The 17,626-nt window shown below is 40.2% G+C and overlaps 1 protein-coding gene across 1 annotated transcript in view; it reads right to left on the minus strand.

Moving 5' to 3' along the window:
* The window catches only part of tex264a (testis expressed 264, ER-phagy receptor a), an 87,683-nt gene that overhangs the window by 10,532 nt on the left and 59,525 nt on the right, over window positions 1-17,626 (minus strand). The window contains exon 3 of the mRNA XM_037769229.1: window positions 1,345-1,516. Coding sequence (XP_037625157.1) covers window positions 1,345-1,516 — 172 coding nt within the window. The remainder of the gene's footprint in view (window positions 1-1,344; window positions 1,517-17,626) is intronic.

The following is a 17,626-nucleotide window of genomic DNA, read 5'->3' on the forward strand; positions in this document are numbered from 1 at the left end:
CAGCTGACAACTGTGCTGTCTCTGTCTGAAGAAAGGCCTTTACCCGTCTCAGGCATCACCACTCTGCTTCAATGGCGACCCCAATCTAAACATGACAAAGACCCCTGAACATGGAGAGATCATGTAAGACCTTCTTCTTGATACATCTTCCACGTTGAAGCTGTGTTTACGAGGGATGATCTAAGCTCAAGGCTGACAGGACCCGATGTAAATCAGCCCACCTCCACCCACTCTGTCCCATCGAACCAACACCATTTTCTTTCTCCAGTGATTTGTACAATGACAAAGTCAATACTTGCCATGGGTCCCGACTAAAGGTCCAGCAAGTTTAAAAGAGTAATAGCAGCAGAGCGGACATTGCGCTTGAAGACACATAGTTGCAGTGACAGAACAATTACAGCGTCTCATATATTACATGTCCTCAGTGATCAAGGGCAGGAGGGGAGTCAGTGTGCTGTCTGACAAATAAAAATTGCCACATATTTCCTCTTGGTTTGCTTCTAACTGACACAAGCTGTTGTCTCAAAAGAGCAGAAACCTGTGCTTCTATCAACACGCTTCAATAGATTGTAATTACAAAACAAAGGACACAAAAAACAAACGTCATGTGATAAGTCTTTTTACTTTTTGAAACATTTGTTTTCAGTGAAACAAACAGACATGTCTTTTAGTATCTGGAATTATGTTGTTAGGGAGAGCTTTTTGGTTCAATAGCAACAACAGTGTTTGGCTGAAGTGGGCGTAGTCACGGTGACGTCACCCATTGGTTTGTGGACTGCTGTTTTGAAGCCTTGAGTCTGGCGTTTTGGTCATCACCATCTTTTTTTTTTTGCAACCAGAAGTGACACGAGGAGGGTTGAGCTACGTACAACCGAACGCTGAATAAGACATTTTTAGGCGACCAAAATGTTAAAGTTAACTTTCATGAATTGAAAACACACTGTGAAAGGGTTATATTTCCCAGACCAACTCCCAGACCGGACAACGCCGTGGCAGCGACCTGTCAATCACAAGGTAGCCACGCCCTAAAGCATACCCTGCTTTATGGTCTATTTGACTCTAAATGGGATCATAATTTACTAAATGAACATCATGCTGTATTGAAGAAGACTTGAAACTAGAGATTGAGACCATAAACTCATGTTTACAATGTTTACTGAGGTAATAAATCAAGTTAGGAAGTAGGGTCATTTTCTCATAGACTTCTATACAATCGGACTTGTTTTTGCAACCAGAGGAGTCGCCCCCTACTGGCTAATAGTTTAATGCATTTCTGCATTGGCTTCACTTCTCAGACCCCAGAGGTTGTCGCTTGGTTGGAATAAACAAAATACTCAACGTTACCTGTAATGTCAGTTCCTCTGTCCTCATCTGAGTCCTCTTCTTTAACATCTGTTTTAACCTCCTCCTTCATCTCTGGAACAAAGAAGTCTGTCTGGCGAGACAGTGGAACCATATAGTTGATGACATCTTGGCTACAGATCTCAATAGTCGGGAATGCACACAGCTTTCTCTCCTGAAAAGGAAAAAGAGACAAAGTGGACAGTTACATGTATGACATGAGGCATTACACATTTTGTACCCTATATTAGTGCACAAAAAACCTGGAGGGAAATGAAGCCTGAAAATCAGCTGAAGTTTGCACAAACACATCTTCGCAAACTTTTAAAGGCCTCTTTAATTAAGAAGGTGTTAACCTTTTAATAATTACATCGTGCTGGGATTGGAAAGAAAAAGCATGCAAGTTATTATAAACTAGCGTTTAGATCAGATCAGACTGAACATTTAAGTAGAAATCTTTGCAGTGTGTTTATGAAAGCTGCTGCCATTCTGCTCGATCAACTGCTTCATACTAACACACAAGATTTGGCTTGTGAAACTATGGACAATGTTGGTTAGATGATTACCTCAAACGAGCAGAAAATATCAGAGATATGTAAAATGTCTTCACTTTGCTGACCCGACACTATGTCTTCCGCACATTAATATGAATATGCCCACCCATGTGAGTCCATTAAAGTTGCATTAGCATCTACATCTCTTGTATGTGTCTACACTTGCACCCTCCTGTGGTGTGTGTAGAAAGTGGAGAGTTTATAAATATTAAACCATATTTTCTCTAAAGAGGACATTAGGCTTGCATAATTTTGCTTTATGCTTTTATATAGTCCTCAAGGGGATTACAGAGATGTGAGCTCTTCAATAGGCCGTCAGAGTGCAGCAGGAGTAGCCTGCCTGTGAGCTGCACAGGCCGGTCTCAGATATGATCGGTCGCAAAGTGACACATGAATGTTTTAGCATGAGATACCATGCAGGAATACATCACCAAAGTGGCTTGACACTAGATTAGTGCAAGTTCAGCAAAATCTAATTGATACACAGTTTTTTTGTTTGTTTTTTTTTTACATTTTTGGCCACGTAGCCAATTCACAACCAAACTTAATAAAAGAAAGCTTAAAACGTTACATCTCCTGTGGATATAATTTTTTATTTAGATTTCCTTTCATTACTGCTGGTCCTCTTCTATCCAAACTCTTCAACGCACCATACTGTATGGAGAGCACTCCTTTCCTCATTTCTATCACATTTATAAGATCTGAACATCAACAAAACTACTGAAGTGGTAGAAAACCTATTCAGATCTTTTGTCTGAAAATACTCCATTACAAGTAATGAATTCAAACATAAACATGAATCTAGCATTCAAAACTGTACCTACATAACTACATAATACATCAGCGAAATGCACTTAAAGTAAAAAAAAGAACTACACTGTGCAGAAAAAATGGCCTCAAGAATGTTATTATAATATATTAAATTATTTGATCATTATCACTGATGCACAGTTAAGCAGAATTTAACTGTTGCTGTTGGTCAAGGTTGAGCTAATTTTACCTTCTTTAAATACTATTTAATGGTTTAATCAGTAAAAATAACTTCATGAGCGTGTTGAAAGTTGTAATGTTATAACGTTACCGTACGCATTAGCTTGGTTGGCTGCCATGAGCCAATAGTCTTAGTAGCACATTGCAGTAAGCTAAATCGATATTGAAATATCATATCAATAAATTAAATCTCTACTGGTCTCTGATGTATCATCTGATGTTTCCCCAGAAGTTAGAGCAACTAGAGGGGGTAAAGGGGATGTGACGCCATTGACAGGCGACCACATGGAAGTTACCTTGAATAAAATTGCCGATTTCTCTGGGTTTGAACGTTGTTGGAAACATTTAGAATAATGTACAATACAATACAATAAGTACATACAACTCAACAAAATAAAGCATAGGTCTAATCTTTTTCAGACATTTTTATGCAAAAATGTTACATATTATACCTAAAGTACGTGAGTAAATGTACTAAGTTAACTGATTAGCTAGAGATTTTATTCTACAAACTTGTTTTGGAGCACAACAAATATAATATCCTCTACTATATCTATATCCTCTACTTTACAAGAAAGGCTTCAAGCTCAGTTCTTCATTTGAACCTCTTGGGCCTAAAGTGACCAATTAGAAAATCTAAAGTGCCTTCCTTTTGAGAAGCAGTTTCTCCAAATCTCCAGACAGATACTGTACTTCCTCTAATACCATTTTCTAAAACAAAACCTGAAGGTTTCATTTCTATAAAGTTGCTACTGGTGGATAAATGTATTTTTTTGTTAAATAGTACTTTTGTGCTCCACTTCTCTTTGTTTGAGATCTCTTGTGTTGTTTTTCCACATGAACATGTTAACAGATAGATCACATCCTACTAGGCAATATAACTCCATTTATTGGAGTTTTTATGCTCACGCTGGTCTGCCCCTCGCTGCGTGAACGTCATCAGAAGTTCATAAATGCCTCGTCTCTAAATTGAAGTGAATGTACGGACTTGCAATGTTGCCATGGTTGTGCGACAAATGTGGCTATTCTAGGCTATTCCGAGAGGGCAGAAAACGTGTTGGATGGTCTCACACCAGTCAGTCACCTGGCTCATTTTCCTCTGGGTCAGAGTGATCTAGGCTGATTGATTGGTTTTAATTTAATCCTCTGCAAAATAAGACTGTAGGAGCTGGAATGAATCACCTGGCTGCTACACACGGGGGCTCTAGCCCCGGAGCTGCCTATGCAAATGAGAACCCATCTCCTTGAACCTGCTCCGATAATGAGCAGGGAAATCTAGACAAAGACAGTTCACTAGACCCACACACACACACACACACACACACACACACACACATGAACACACACATCTCCAAGAGATACTGTCACAGATGAGAGGAATAAAACAGCGTGTGAGAAAGATGTGTACCAATATATGTGTGCATTACTGACAGCAACATTTACCTTGTTAAAACAGTAACTTGTTCATGATTATCATATTCTCTCGGATAACCCTGGTGCCATCAGGGAGTGCAGGTTTCCCACCAGAGATGAGATCAGGTGGTTTTACTGATTAACATCACCATCGACCAGGGAGGAGGAACTCGTCATAAAATCACCTCCTATTATATTTGGTAGAAATGAAACCCTGAATATTCTCAGCACTCCATGACAGATATAAATCTGTTTTATATGTATGGTGAGACCACACTTTGCTGCATGTGTGGATTCTTGCCCTCAGCGCAGGAAATGACAAATTATTTCTCCCAACTCAAAATATTTTGTTGTAGCCGTAGGTTACTGGTGCTACTTTGACATTACTGTGGCGTGTGGAGCTGTAAGCAGGCCTTCCAGTGAAAACATTTTGGATGACTGGACAATGCATCACCCAACTTTCAGTAATTTGGTTTACAATATTTTCTGTGAAATAGAATTTCAGGGTTAATTACACTTGATCAACTTTAATAATTTTTTGATAAAATGTGGTCCTGTTCTGATCCTGTGATCAGTCGGCCAAGTTTAGGGCCACATTATAGTTTACATTCCTTTCAAGAACTATAATATAATGCTTAGTTAAAGGTACAGTGTGTGGGATTTGGCGCCATCTAGTGGTGTGGTTGCAGATTGCAACCAACTGAGTACCCCTCCGCTCACTCCTCCCTTTCCAAGACTGCGGTAACGTGAGTCGGCAAGTGCAAAACCGTGGTAACGCCATTCGCTTCCCTCAGATGCCATCCATCCCTTAATATCACTACTTTAGGAGCAACAGAAGTTAGACGGCGGCTGGCGGTACCACGGTTTTGCACTCTGCGGCTGCAGTTTCACAAGCGTGTCGGAGAACTACGGCGGCCTTCAGGTAACGTAAAAACGTGAAAGGCTCTCTCTAGAGCCAGTGTTTGGTTTGTCCGTTCTGGGCTACTGTAGAAACATGGTGGACTGAAGAAGACCCGCTCCCTATGTAGATGTGAAGGGCTCAATCTAAGCTAACGAAAACACGTTTCTTAGTTTCAGGTGATTATACACTAATAAAAACATTGTTATGAATATTATATCCCATTTCTGCTAACAGATCCCCGAAATGTTTCACATTGTTCCTTTAAGAAAAAATGTGTATGTCTTTAGTACTGCGGTTTTGTGATTCTGTTATTTCTCAGTGGTGTGTACTTGTTGCTATGCTTAGCACGTATTAGTTTATTGATTGATGTATCAGTGTAGGTCTTTTCTCTAAAAAAAAGCTATGATTTTTGCATCACTTTGAATAAATATGTTTGATGTGTATCATCTCAGAGACCTGTGCAGGAACACATCTATGCTAATAACTCCTGCCAGCCCGAGAGCTGACAAGAGCTGTTGAGGTATTTTGCAATATCAAGTAGAGTTTTTAAAATCTCGTTCTCACCTTCCAACCAAACTGTCTCCAAACCGAGGTGTTTATTAAAAGGTGTCCCTCCCTGCAGGTATTTTCCAACGTTTAATCTGTGATTATAATATTCATTTCAGTTCCACTTTCTTTTGAGTGTTGCCCTTTGATGTATTTCAAAGAACTCTGAGAACATGTGAATATTAGGTTCTTCCTCATCACATAGTTAACATGATGAATCGCTTCAAAGTAGATGGTCATTTATACACATTTGACCGAATTCCATATGTGTTTGGAAACAGTGTCACTGTTGCAAACATTTACACAAACCCTACACATATAAACCAAAATGGCATATAACCGCTTCAAATACAACTTGAATTAAAATTTGCCTCCTTTCTGTATCAGCCAATATTTATTAGAAATTACAGACAGAAATAAATATTGAAGACAAGGACATTATAATAATTTTCTTTCTTTTGAAGTACATTTTATCAATTTATTTGCTGCATTAATTTTTCTCCAAATAATATAATTTGAGAAAGGGCATTCATTAAATTTGTACACAGGCACAAATCATATAATCAGATATTAATTTGAATATTTAATAAATGTTATAGTCTTTAAAGGCATCAATAAATTGATTTATTATAATTTACCTCTGAAAAAATTTATATTTATTGAAGTTGCACACACCATAGGTGATGATTCCTTCACACCAAGTCGGATCCTTGGCATCCTTATATATATATTCCATATATATTTTTGAAATTAACGTTCATTAAAACCTGCTCCTGCAAAATTTCTGTCCAATCATAGCTTAGCAACTGGAACATTTGTTAACATGCCCGCCTAACTAGCTAACTACGTAACCTAGCATTATTTCCAAAGGCAAGGGACATGTCACTACCTATAGTTTATATATACTTTGTGGGGTTACAGGTTACTTTAGAAAAATACCTGTTCAGAACTGGAACATCCACCCTGACCTTCGTCACTTCAGCCAACAATGAGGCGTCTGCTTTTGTTTACTCTATGTAAAATTGAAGACCCATTTCTTTTCAAAAACTACTGCAAATTTCAAGTGGTAAATCTTCCACTGCTAATATTGTTAACTGCATATATGCAGCCAGAGAGCAGGTGGTTTGACAGGCGTAGCAACAGTGACCATGAGGAGCGGCGCTTAGTGCAGTATCATTTCAGAAGAAATTATGAACAGAGACAAAATGTGTTATTACTAGTTATGTTTTTAATCTCCGATTTGGAGGTTTTGCGGGCACGGCCAACTGGTAAGAGGCTCCGGGTATAGACCCAGAACACGCTGGAGAGATTATATATCTCATCTGGCCTGGGAACACCTCTGGGTCCCCCTCGAAGAGCTTGAAAAAGTTGCTGGGCAGAAAAATGTAAACGGAAGAAAATGGATGGATGGATGTTTGCAATCTAAGTTACTATCATAGGTTGCTCTAAACTACCATAAACAGGACATAAAATAAGCTCTTCCTTATTACCTGTAATACACATCAGTCTGAAATCCATTTATTTTATTATTCTATATTTTAAAAACACTACTAACATCTATTATTAAACAATGATAATCAGATCACAGCAGTTCTCATCTTTGGAAGGCACATTTCACTGACCAGTAATCCATATTTCCTCTCACCAGGGAAATGAATAAAGAAATAGCAGATAGATTAACTGTCCCGTCATAATTGAAACTCGCTCCTGGCTTGAATGTTTTAATTATATGACAAGCAAAGATGTTCTATTTCCTCCCTCTGCCCTTTTCAAGCCTCAGCCTCCATGTCTGCTGTCTGACTGGGTGCCATCTATTTCCCTATAGCCATCATGGAGTCAACATGCATCCACTTAACCTGCGTCTATGGCCGGGAGCTGCCGGGTTTTAAATGTGTTGCAGGATACGGAGGCAGACGAGTGTAAAAACAGGTCAGTCGTTCCTCCCGGCCGCCTCAGAGCAGACTCAGTCACACTTATTCTCTCATCACTGATCCATCATTCTGGACAAAGAACCAGCAAGTGAACAAGCAGTTGGTATCAGCACCATTAAACCAATATATTCCACAGACCATTACCTGCTCCTAACCTTATAGTGGTTCTACAAAATGGGTCACTTTCCTCTTTTCACTATCTTATGCAGCCTCGCTTTTAATAATTAATGACCTTGTAGCACTGAAGTGTTTTGTCTATTAAACATGTTACATTGGTGGAGGGTAAGTGATTGATGGAGAATACGTGATCCTATTATTATACAAAATATCCTTCATTTTATTCCCTCATGCCGATCACACTGCCTTTTATTTGAAGAGACTGTTCCCAAACGTACGGTGTTACACCTTCAAAAAACAGAAAATTACGTTGAATATGTTTGAATTATGTATAATCAAAGCACTAAAGGTATAAAGGTTTTAATTTCAACCCCAAACCACTCCACCTGATTTCACTTCTGTAGCCGCTCAGGGTGGGAAAGCATCATAATTAGAGAAATCAGAGTTTAGTTTGTGAGCTTTTTTATACACTGCTTTTACCTAGATATATTTTCTTGTAAGTTTGCTGGTTGTATTAAGCCGTTTTGCACATCAATGAGCATTTACAGCATCAATTTGAGGAAATACCTTGATTTTTTTTTCAAGGATTTAATTTGTTCTGTTGTTCTGAAACCTGCTCTTAAAGGAACAGTGTAACAATTATTGGCAGAAATGGATTATAATATTAATAAGTATGTTGTCTTTTAGCATATAATCACCTGAAAATACAAATCGTTGTGTTTTGTTACCTTAGAATGAGCTGTTTATATCTACATACTCCCTACAACAAATGGCTCTAGAGAAGGCCATTTGCATTTTCGTGTCGGCCGCAGTTCTTCTACATGCTTGGCACACGGGAGAGGCTTGGTTGCAATCTGCAACCTCATCGCTAGATGGTGCCAGATCTTACACACTGCTCCTTTAAGTGAGTCAGCCATAAGTATCAAGCTCTATTTAGCCTAGTTTCTGAAATTGATATAATTACCTAAAAAGTAGGGTAACATGTCACTTACTGTATAGAGGACAGGAAACATCAAATGTAAGAAGAAATTATTATATATTATACTATTTGCTCCCTATATTCTAACATAATACCACTCCTGAAAACCTTTTCTGGTTCACGAACTGCTATTCATAACCATGAAGTTTGCTCAGGAAAATATAAATGACTTAGCTTGTGTAATGTACAGCAGCTTTGTACGAGACCTGAGAAGACCTCAGAAGAAATTTCCTTGACTTGGGTTGATTATGATATCTACTATCATGTCTGGTTAAAAAACAAATAATCTGTAATGTCTGGCTTTTGATTTGAATTTCAATCTATTGAAACAGTGACGTATTTACAATGAGAAAGAGGTGTGAACTTAATCAAGCAAGTAAATGTGCAGGAGAGACATAACCAGCTGTGAGACCTTCATATTACGGATCGAAGAACACAGGTTAAAGCATCCGTTCTGCTGAAATGCCCTTGACCACGACACTGAATATCTTACACCCCGTGGGTACGACTTTGTAGTTGACCTTTTACCTTCACTGGAAGATACAAGCTGTGATTTCCCACAAAATCAATAAAAAGCATCACCTTTTTTTACTATTATTGCTCACCAAGCCGCCTAACGGGAATAGTATACTTGTAATTATAACGATCAAAATGAGCTGCATCATCTTCACAAGTCTCAGGTGACAGAAACCAAACAGCATTTCGCAAATGCAACCAAATGAAATCAGACTACTGTACTTTAGAGAAAGATGAAAAAACAAACTCATTGTTATTTACGAACATGATTAACTCGTTTAGTAGACCTAATAGGATTTTCTGTCCATGAAAGCAAACTATTTTAGGGAAGATATTAGTGTTGCTAATGGCACTTTGTTTAGTTGGGAAGTTCATTAAATGGTGATGTAACTGAACATTGAGTTAATCAGGAATGATTAGGATGATTGTCTGGGAAAAGGAGTATGTGTTTGTGTGTGTATATACAGTATGCGTGTGTGTGTGTGTGTGTTGAGGGACGCAGAAACAGACAGATATAGGGGAGGGTCTCATGGGGCTTTACAGTGTCTTTGACCTCTCTGGCAGCTGCTCCAATAGAAATACCAATAAGAGGAAAGTAAACATAGATAACAACACTCCTGGAGGTTGATTTACTGCATCGCTTAACTAACCCTGAAATATAAACGTGACCACGGAGCAACTGAGCCATAAGCACAGCAGAAGAGCTCAATACTGTCACTGTATATAGTATTTCAGCCTTTCATATATGAAATGTATTCCGTCCTCTCCGGTCCGATGAACAACACCGACACAAATTTCCCCGATGTGGCTTGAAAGATGCAACATTAAGCAGCCGTTTTCAAAAGATCTGTGCATTAGCTTCGTTCTTCTTTTCATGTCTCATCTCTCTACTCTGTTTGTTTTTTTCAGCTCAGTGGCTCTTCTGGCTGATGGCCAGAAAAAAAAAAGCGTCAGGAGAGGATGGGGAATCTCACTCTCAAGAGGCCAGCAGTCGAGGAGCAAACCGCAGCAAATATCAAGAGGTCTGACTGCAGAGCGACCCAGACAAAGGGGACATTTTTACCTCGCTCTGTTCTGTGTTTTCAGAGATGCACTATAGTGTTTGTCTGAGGCATGGATAAAACTTAAACAGTGTGTGCTGACGGGTGGATGTGCTACTGGCAACATACCCTGGATCCTTCTTCCTGAGTCCATTGTGGTAGTCAGTTTATTTTTGTTCTTAATCCTGAGGGTTCCTTAGGCAAATATAGATGTAAAGAAGCATCACTTTGATAATATTTCCTGCAACAACCATAACGGAATTTAATTAGAGAACGTTTTTCTGTGATCTATTAATGGTACACATCAGATTTTGTTGTCATTCTCTCAAAACGGAAGAGCGTTTTTTGTTTACACACTGCATATGTGCATGATTGTTCAATCCATAACAAAAGGAAAAGAAAGAATTTCACCCTCAGATACTCTGTTAAATGAAAAATTAACGCTCATTTGTTTCAACTAGAAACGCACCACCGTGCCATTACTTTCACTCCCGTTAGGTTCATTACTTTCTCCACCAACGCATAAAACTCAGCTGGACACCGGAGCTCCTGTGGAGTTGTCTAGGAGACGTTAGAAGGTATTCTAGGAAATTCAGAAAATCACTAACTTAAATAGAAGTAGGCAAGGCAGGCGGGAGAAACATGTAGGCAACAAAAAGGCAAAATTACAACACTTCATCACGACCCCTGGGATTCAGTGGACATCAACAATGGAGGATTTATATGAGAGAAAAAAAATCTAAGGCTGCATTTTAATTCAAAGGCAAGGTGGCAGGATGGGATGGAGGTTAGAGGTCCTGTTCCATATCCAAAAGGTCACATAACTGATCTTCACAATGTTCATCTATAGTCATGTCCAATCAGTGGCCATGAGCAAGCCAGAGAACCACTACTACCTCTTTAATTGTACTGATAGCCAGCCTGAAAAAGAGCAACAACTGGAGAAAATGCACACAAATTCTTTCCCTACTTGGCACTAAAGCTTATCCTTCCATCTATCTCACTGTTGTTACTGCCTAAAGCAAAGTCAGCAGAGTGCTTCATCTATGCCGAGGTCAAGGGCAGTGGGCAACTCCGGGGTCTGAAGAGTGAAACTATAATGCGGAAGTGCCTTAAAATTGCATTTGTTCTAATATCCAGCAGGGGGCGACTCCTCTGGTTGCAAAAAGAAGTCTGATTGTATAGAAGTCTATGAGAAAATGACAAGAAAATGCAGAAAACCAAGATGACGACGGACAAAATGCTGAACTTGAGGCTTCAAAACAGCAGTCCACAAACCAATGGGTGACCTCACGGTGACTACGTCCACTACAGTTTATGGCTCTACCACAAAAAGGTGATTCTCGTAACTTTTCACAGTGGAAAGAATGGTAAAATGATAAAATAGCTCCTGAACCAATACAAGAAATTTCACAATGCTTACCAGAGTACTGAAATGCAGACAAATGTACAATGTTATCAATTTAATTTAGTTTATTACTGAATAAAAGTGAACATAAAAAGCTGAAAAATAAGAAAAGTGCAATTTCAGCATGTTTGTTGAGCTTCCACGAGGCCACTTCCTACTTCCACTAAACCCAAATCCATTGGTATGGAGTCCTGGTCTGTAATAGTCAATGTTGGCCAACCTGATGCTACGTAGCCAAAAGGTAACCAATGAGCTACTGCGTCGATGCTCACAGGTTTGATTGAAAGCAACTTGTTCATGCTGCGTCCACACTGTTCAAAGTCATTCCTAATGCAGGAAAGCATCACTTGAAGAAGTAGATGATGAGGTAGCTTGAGAGAAAATACACACACCCAAAAATGTAATTACAACTCAGCAACACAAGTTGATGATACCTAAAAGACCATCCAAGGGTGGATTTCTCCTTTAGATGTCCCTGACTATCATTTGAAGAAACTACTGATCCTATGACGGATAAAAGGTGTTGTCTTGCCAGCAGAAAGAATCAGTGGCAGCACACCTCCCCCTCAGGGGAGAGACGTGAGATATGGCTGAGGAGCGGCGGTGAATAATGAAAGGAAGACAGAACGTTCATTCAGCCAGCTGTATTCACAGTCACAGCCTCCAACTAGTATGGACCCTACGGAAAGATGGAAAGAGACCCTGGCCCCTAGCTATGGGTGTAAGCCATTTCCGAACACTCACACTAACACATGGACACACTCACACACACACACACACACACACATCTATTTAAAGGTGGATGATTTCTCACCCTGGTCCCGAGGCACACAGAAAGGAAAATTAATACAAAAGCTGGACGACTCTTGGTGACAATTGGTGACAGTCCCCCGAGTTCTCCCTCTCCCTTGGTCTATTTACTCCCACTGCACTATTACAGCCACATCGTCCAGCCTCCTCACACCCACCATAACCTCCTCTTCCCCTTCCTATCTGTGGAAAGAGACAAAAACTCTACTTCACACCTCAGTAGAGGTGTCCAATTCAGACTGTCCCTTATGGTCACACACTTCCCCGGAACAGTGTATTTTCATTCTGCCTGCAGTGGGGCTATTTTCTGCATCCGTCTCAGCAAGCCCAGGCCTCCTCCGTCTTGCTCTCATGCCCTGGTGGAAGTGTGCAAAGGTGGCTGTGGGTGGTGGTAGCCGAGATCTGAGGACTGAAAATGGCATTGCTATGTATAAAGGCTGTGGAGCTGGAGGTGCGGAGGCCAGGGCGGTGGGTTTGTTGCAACCTTTCCGTGCACCCGTGCAATCGATAAACAGAAACACTTGATGAGCTTCAAGTATAGTGACTCTGTCAGCAGCTGCTGTGGTCTCCAGAGGTCTTCCACAATCGATCTGGGGAGAGGCGCACACATATACACTTCCTTTCCCTTTTTCAGGACCAGGGAGCTTTTGAAAAAATATAACTAAATTAACAGTAAAACCACAAAATATTTATGTGGATGTAGTCACTGTGACGTCATCCGTTGCATTGTGGGCTGCAGTTTTGAAGCGTCGAGTTCGGCATCTTGTTCTTTTACAACCAGAAGTGACACGAGAGGGTGGGGTTAAGTACAATCGACCGCTGAATAAGATGTTTTAGGCGATCAAAATGTCACAATTAACTTTTATGAACTGAAATCACACTGTGAAAGGGTGACCTGTCAATTACAAGGTATCACCGCCCTGAAGCATCCCCTGCTTTATGGTCTATTTGACTCTAAATGGGACCATAATTTACTAAATGAACATCATGCTGTATTGAAGAAGACTTGAAACTAGTGATTGAGACCATAAACTCATGTTTACAATGTTTACTGAGGTAAAAAATCAAGTGAGAAGTAGGCTCATTTTCTCATAGACTTCTATACAATCAGACTTCTTTTTGCAATCAGAAGAGTCGCCCCCTGCTTCTGACACTTCTGCATTGGCTTCACTTCTCAGACCCGGAGGATGCCCTCTGGTTTAGTGCTGATTTGCAAATGTTAGCATGCTAACACGCTATAAGATGGTGAACATGTTAAACCTGCTAAACATCAGCATGTATTCATTGAGAACATGTTACGGATCATGTGCAGCGAGCCGGTCATTGTTGTAAAATAAACCGAGAGAGGGTGAAGCGGAGGGGTCTTTCATCGCCCTGAAGGGGTTTATTTCACAATAATGACCCACTAGCTGTACATTATCCCGCTTATCACACGGCTACTTACTTAAGAAATCAAAATTTGACACAAAAATGGTCCTCCAGAATCCGAGATCAGAACTGCGTCCATAGCAACGGTCTGCTATAAAGAAATAAAAGACAGCAGAACACAGTGATTGACCAATCAGAATCGAGTATTCAACAAAGCCGTGTAATAAATGTAAATAATCTCTACGTCAGAGACCTTTCGGTGTCGGATTACAAAAAGAAGGTGCATTTCCGTGTTATAAAATGAGCCCGCAGCAGGATCATTCATTCCCCTATTTAATAGTGCCACCAGCAATCTGACAGATTATTCAGATACAAATTACTTCAAAAATGCTTTTCATAAACTATGCGTATCCATCCTGGACAAGGTTGCACCTCTAAAAACCAAGCTAAAACTGCCAATAAGAGCGACTCTCTGGATAAACGAAGACACACTTAAAAGACAGAAGAGCAGAAACACAGTGGAAATCAAGTGTCATATTTTAAGTGTATTAGTGATAAATGATTCTGCAACCTGAGTGCAACCAAGTTTTTTTTCTTCTTCTTTGTTGTTTGGATCATTTGACTTACTGCACACATGTTTGTATTTAATAAATAGTCTAGCTGTGAAAACTGACTTTTTTATTCTTATTTATTGCAGTTATTTTGGGTACAGCGAGAGAACGCTAAGAGTAACAAGCTTTCTTTTCATTTCACCACAGTGCCATCAGAGTAATACTTCCCCCTGTCTGAAGCCTTTGTCCTGTAATACCCACTTCGTCTGAATCCAAGGCTGTGCTAACCGGGTTTCTCTTAATCCCTACCGATTTTACAGAAACTTGGGTTCTCATTTACATGATGTTTCGGAAATCAGGTTACTACAGAAAAACAACAATAACCAGTTTCCATGAGTGCATGTAAACATGCTGAGTGAGATGCAGAGAGCTCTAAATGAAGCCTTCGAGGAGGAAACTTAATGTGCCTCGAAGGCCTAAAGTAAACACTCTCTAAAAAAAACAAGTGATTCGACAGAAAGCACGAGGCCATTAAGAAAACCATTGGAGAGGTTTGCAGTCAATTAGTCCTGGTCATTAAAGCTTAAAAATTCAGTGAACTATTGCATGGAAAGGAGGATAAGGAAAGACATGAATATGAATAGTGATTAATTTTAAACAGGCAGACAGATTCCCTCCTCTAATTGAGATCTTAATCTGGGAGTCTAATGTTGGAGATATTCACATCTCCATTCTAATGAGATACAATTAGGAGGAGGGGATGTGGACAGAGGCTGTGTGATGGAGAGAGACTGGACTATCTGTTCTTTCCTCCTGCAGGCTTCTCACCTTAAATATATGCCATATAATAAGTCCTCTACACAGCTGCAGTTTCTTTGCACTAGGATACCTGGAGGCATTTAGTGGGACCGAGAAATTATTTGTGAATTATTTCTGACTGGTCAAGTGAAGAGGGCTAAATTCTGCAGAGGTGGCATTTTGTTCATTTTCAGCCATATAATGAAGCTCACAAAAAACACAAAACCTAGAGCAGATCATTAGAGTTGTGTTCATATCCCTGTGGCATCCTTAGAGAGACATTCACAGCCAATCAATTTCTATACGTGCATCTTGTCCAGACATAATTAAAAGTTACGAAAGGTGGCAGCGGCAGACGGAAAGTATTGCATCCACAGATAGGAAAAGGTGTGATTAATGTAGCAGCGATGTGATTAATATAGCGGTAATGAGGTCTGTCTGGTATTTTGTGAAAATGGCCAAATAATGAAATGAAAGACGGGGCACATCATAACAAAGAACTGTGAGTTAAAGAAAAGACCTGCACAGAATAGAAAAGACGTAATGAGTGAAGAAAATCATTCCTTCCAAACATCAAAATTCATAATCAACAGGGAGAAACAGAATTCTTTTGACCAGGCATCTATTGTCCTTCACAAAGTCCGAGCCAGCCCGGCCTTGTAGCCCTAGAAATAAGCCATCAGGCATTCTACAACCTCTCTATGAATAAACCATGGGCACTCATCCTTGGCATTCACAACGGAAGAGGGCAGCTCAAAGCACACATGTGGCCGTGGCGCACACAGAAAATTAAATGCAACTGACAGGAATACAGCAAAAAACATCTCTCGAACCACAATTTTCTCTTCAAATATTCTATTAATTTGCATTAAAGTAAAAAAATATATAATATCTGCTTGTTTCGATATTTAATTGATGCCATGTTGCCTTCAACAGCGCCATCACGTCAAATAGAAAACTCTAAATTCCTTTTAAGCCCACACACATTTTCCCATGATACGACCTGACATACTGTATTTGGTATCTTTGGTGACCTTGGCTTCTTGAGCATAAATTTTAAATCAAATTCTGTGTGGCTGAACAAGACTGCATGCTTTTCTTCGGAGAAAGCAAAGTGGGTCTTCCTGTTTTTACTGGGCATGTGGGTGATTGAAAAGCCCCAGAGCAGAACACTAAGACCTCAAAATCGTTCATGTGTCTTGGAGCTCAATGTGGCATCTCTCTTAACTAGAAAGCAAATAGAGCTGAATTAAGGACTGGGATGGAGAACTAAATGTAAAGCATTTCACAAGCCCTGCCAGGTCATGTTGATCATCAAATGAATCCACACAGCTTTGAACATTTGCAATAGTATTTCACTGCTGAAAAGATGCTCTATTCATAAAACTGGGCTGTCTATGCGAAAGAAATTGGTGCTACGTGACCAGAGAAAACAGAGAAAAGGGGCTGTGGTATTCCCTTTTGCTCAAAAGGTAGAAAACCTACAACAACCAGAATGCACTGGGCTCGTTGTGTCGCTATCCTCACTGGCTGGCGGTGTTCGACTCTCGGCTGTTGCGGCTTCTTCCTCCGCACTGTATTGTGGCTCATTTAAGTAGCCCCGAATGTCCGATTCCAGCATCGGCGGGCATACAAAAAATGCGGAAGTACAATCTGTAGTTTGAAAGGTATCGTCCAGCAGACTTTTGCTGGCAAAATGAGCAGTGAGCTCTGGGTGCTGGCACCATGGAGGGAAGTTAAACAAGTTTCCCTTTAAGCCAAGAAGTGACACAAAATATTCTGATTTGGTCATGAAGCAAAATATTCATGGCGCTATATGAACAATCAAGGTTACAATTCATCCTGAGAGGGAACATGAATGTACCAAATTTCATGGCAATCCATATTAGTGTAGCCAGAAAAAAAAATGTGGGTGTTCATCAGAAAAACTGGGTGTGATCAAGGAGTGGACATTGGACTGAAATTCAGCTTGGGACTTTGAGATGGAGGCCCTTTATGCGAGCGGCCGGAGGGCGGAAGCAGATTTTTATGGGGCAGATTCAACACTAATACAGCCACCTCAGTATAGGCTATATATACAGTATATGAAAAGTAGTGGTTGGTCGGAAATTCACAAGAGCAAAACTCCGATGTCTGAGTATAACTGAATGCAGCAAGAGATGACTTTGCCAGCTGCCGCTTTGTTTTCTTCCAGCCCCGGCAGCTTTCTGTGCAGCCTCTCCCCGTCCTGGCCGCACGCAACGACTGCTCATGACTTTTTTTCCTGCTAAATGTGTGTGTAGGGTTGCCAACTTCTGCTAGAAGAAATATAGAATTGCAGCAGATGGATTGTGGCGGGTTGTTTTGTCTAGTAATAGTAAGTC

Source organism: Sebastes umbrosus, chromosome 1 (assembly GCF_015220745.1).
Source record: "Sebastes umbrosus isolate fSebUmb1 chromosome 1, fSebUmb1.pri, whole genome shotgun sequence".
Taxonomy (NCBI): Eukaryota; Metazoa; Chordata; class Actinopteri; order Perciformes; family Sebastidae; genus Sebastes; species Sebastes umbrosus.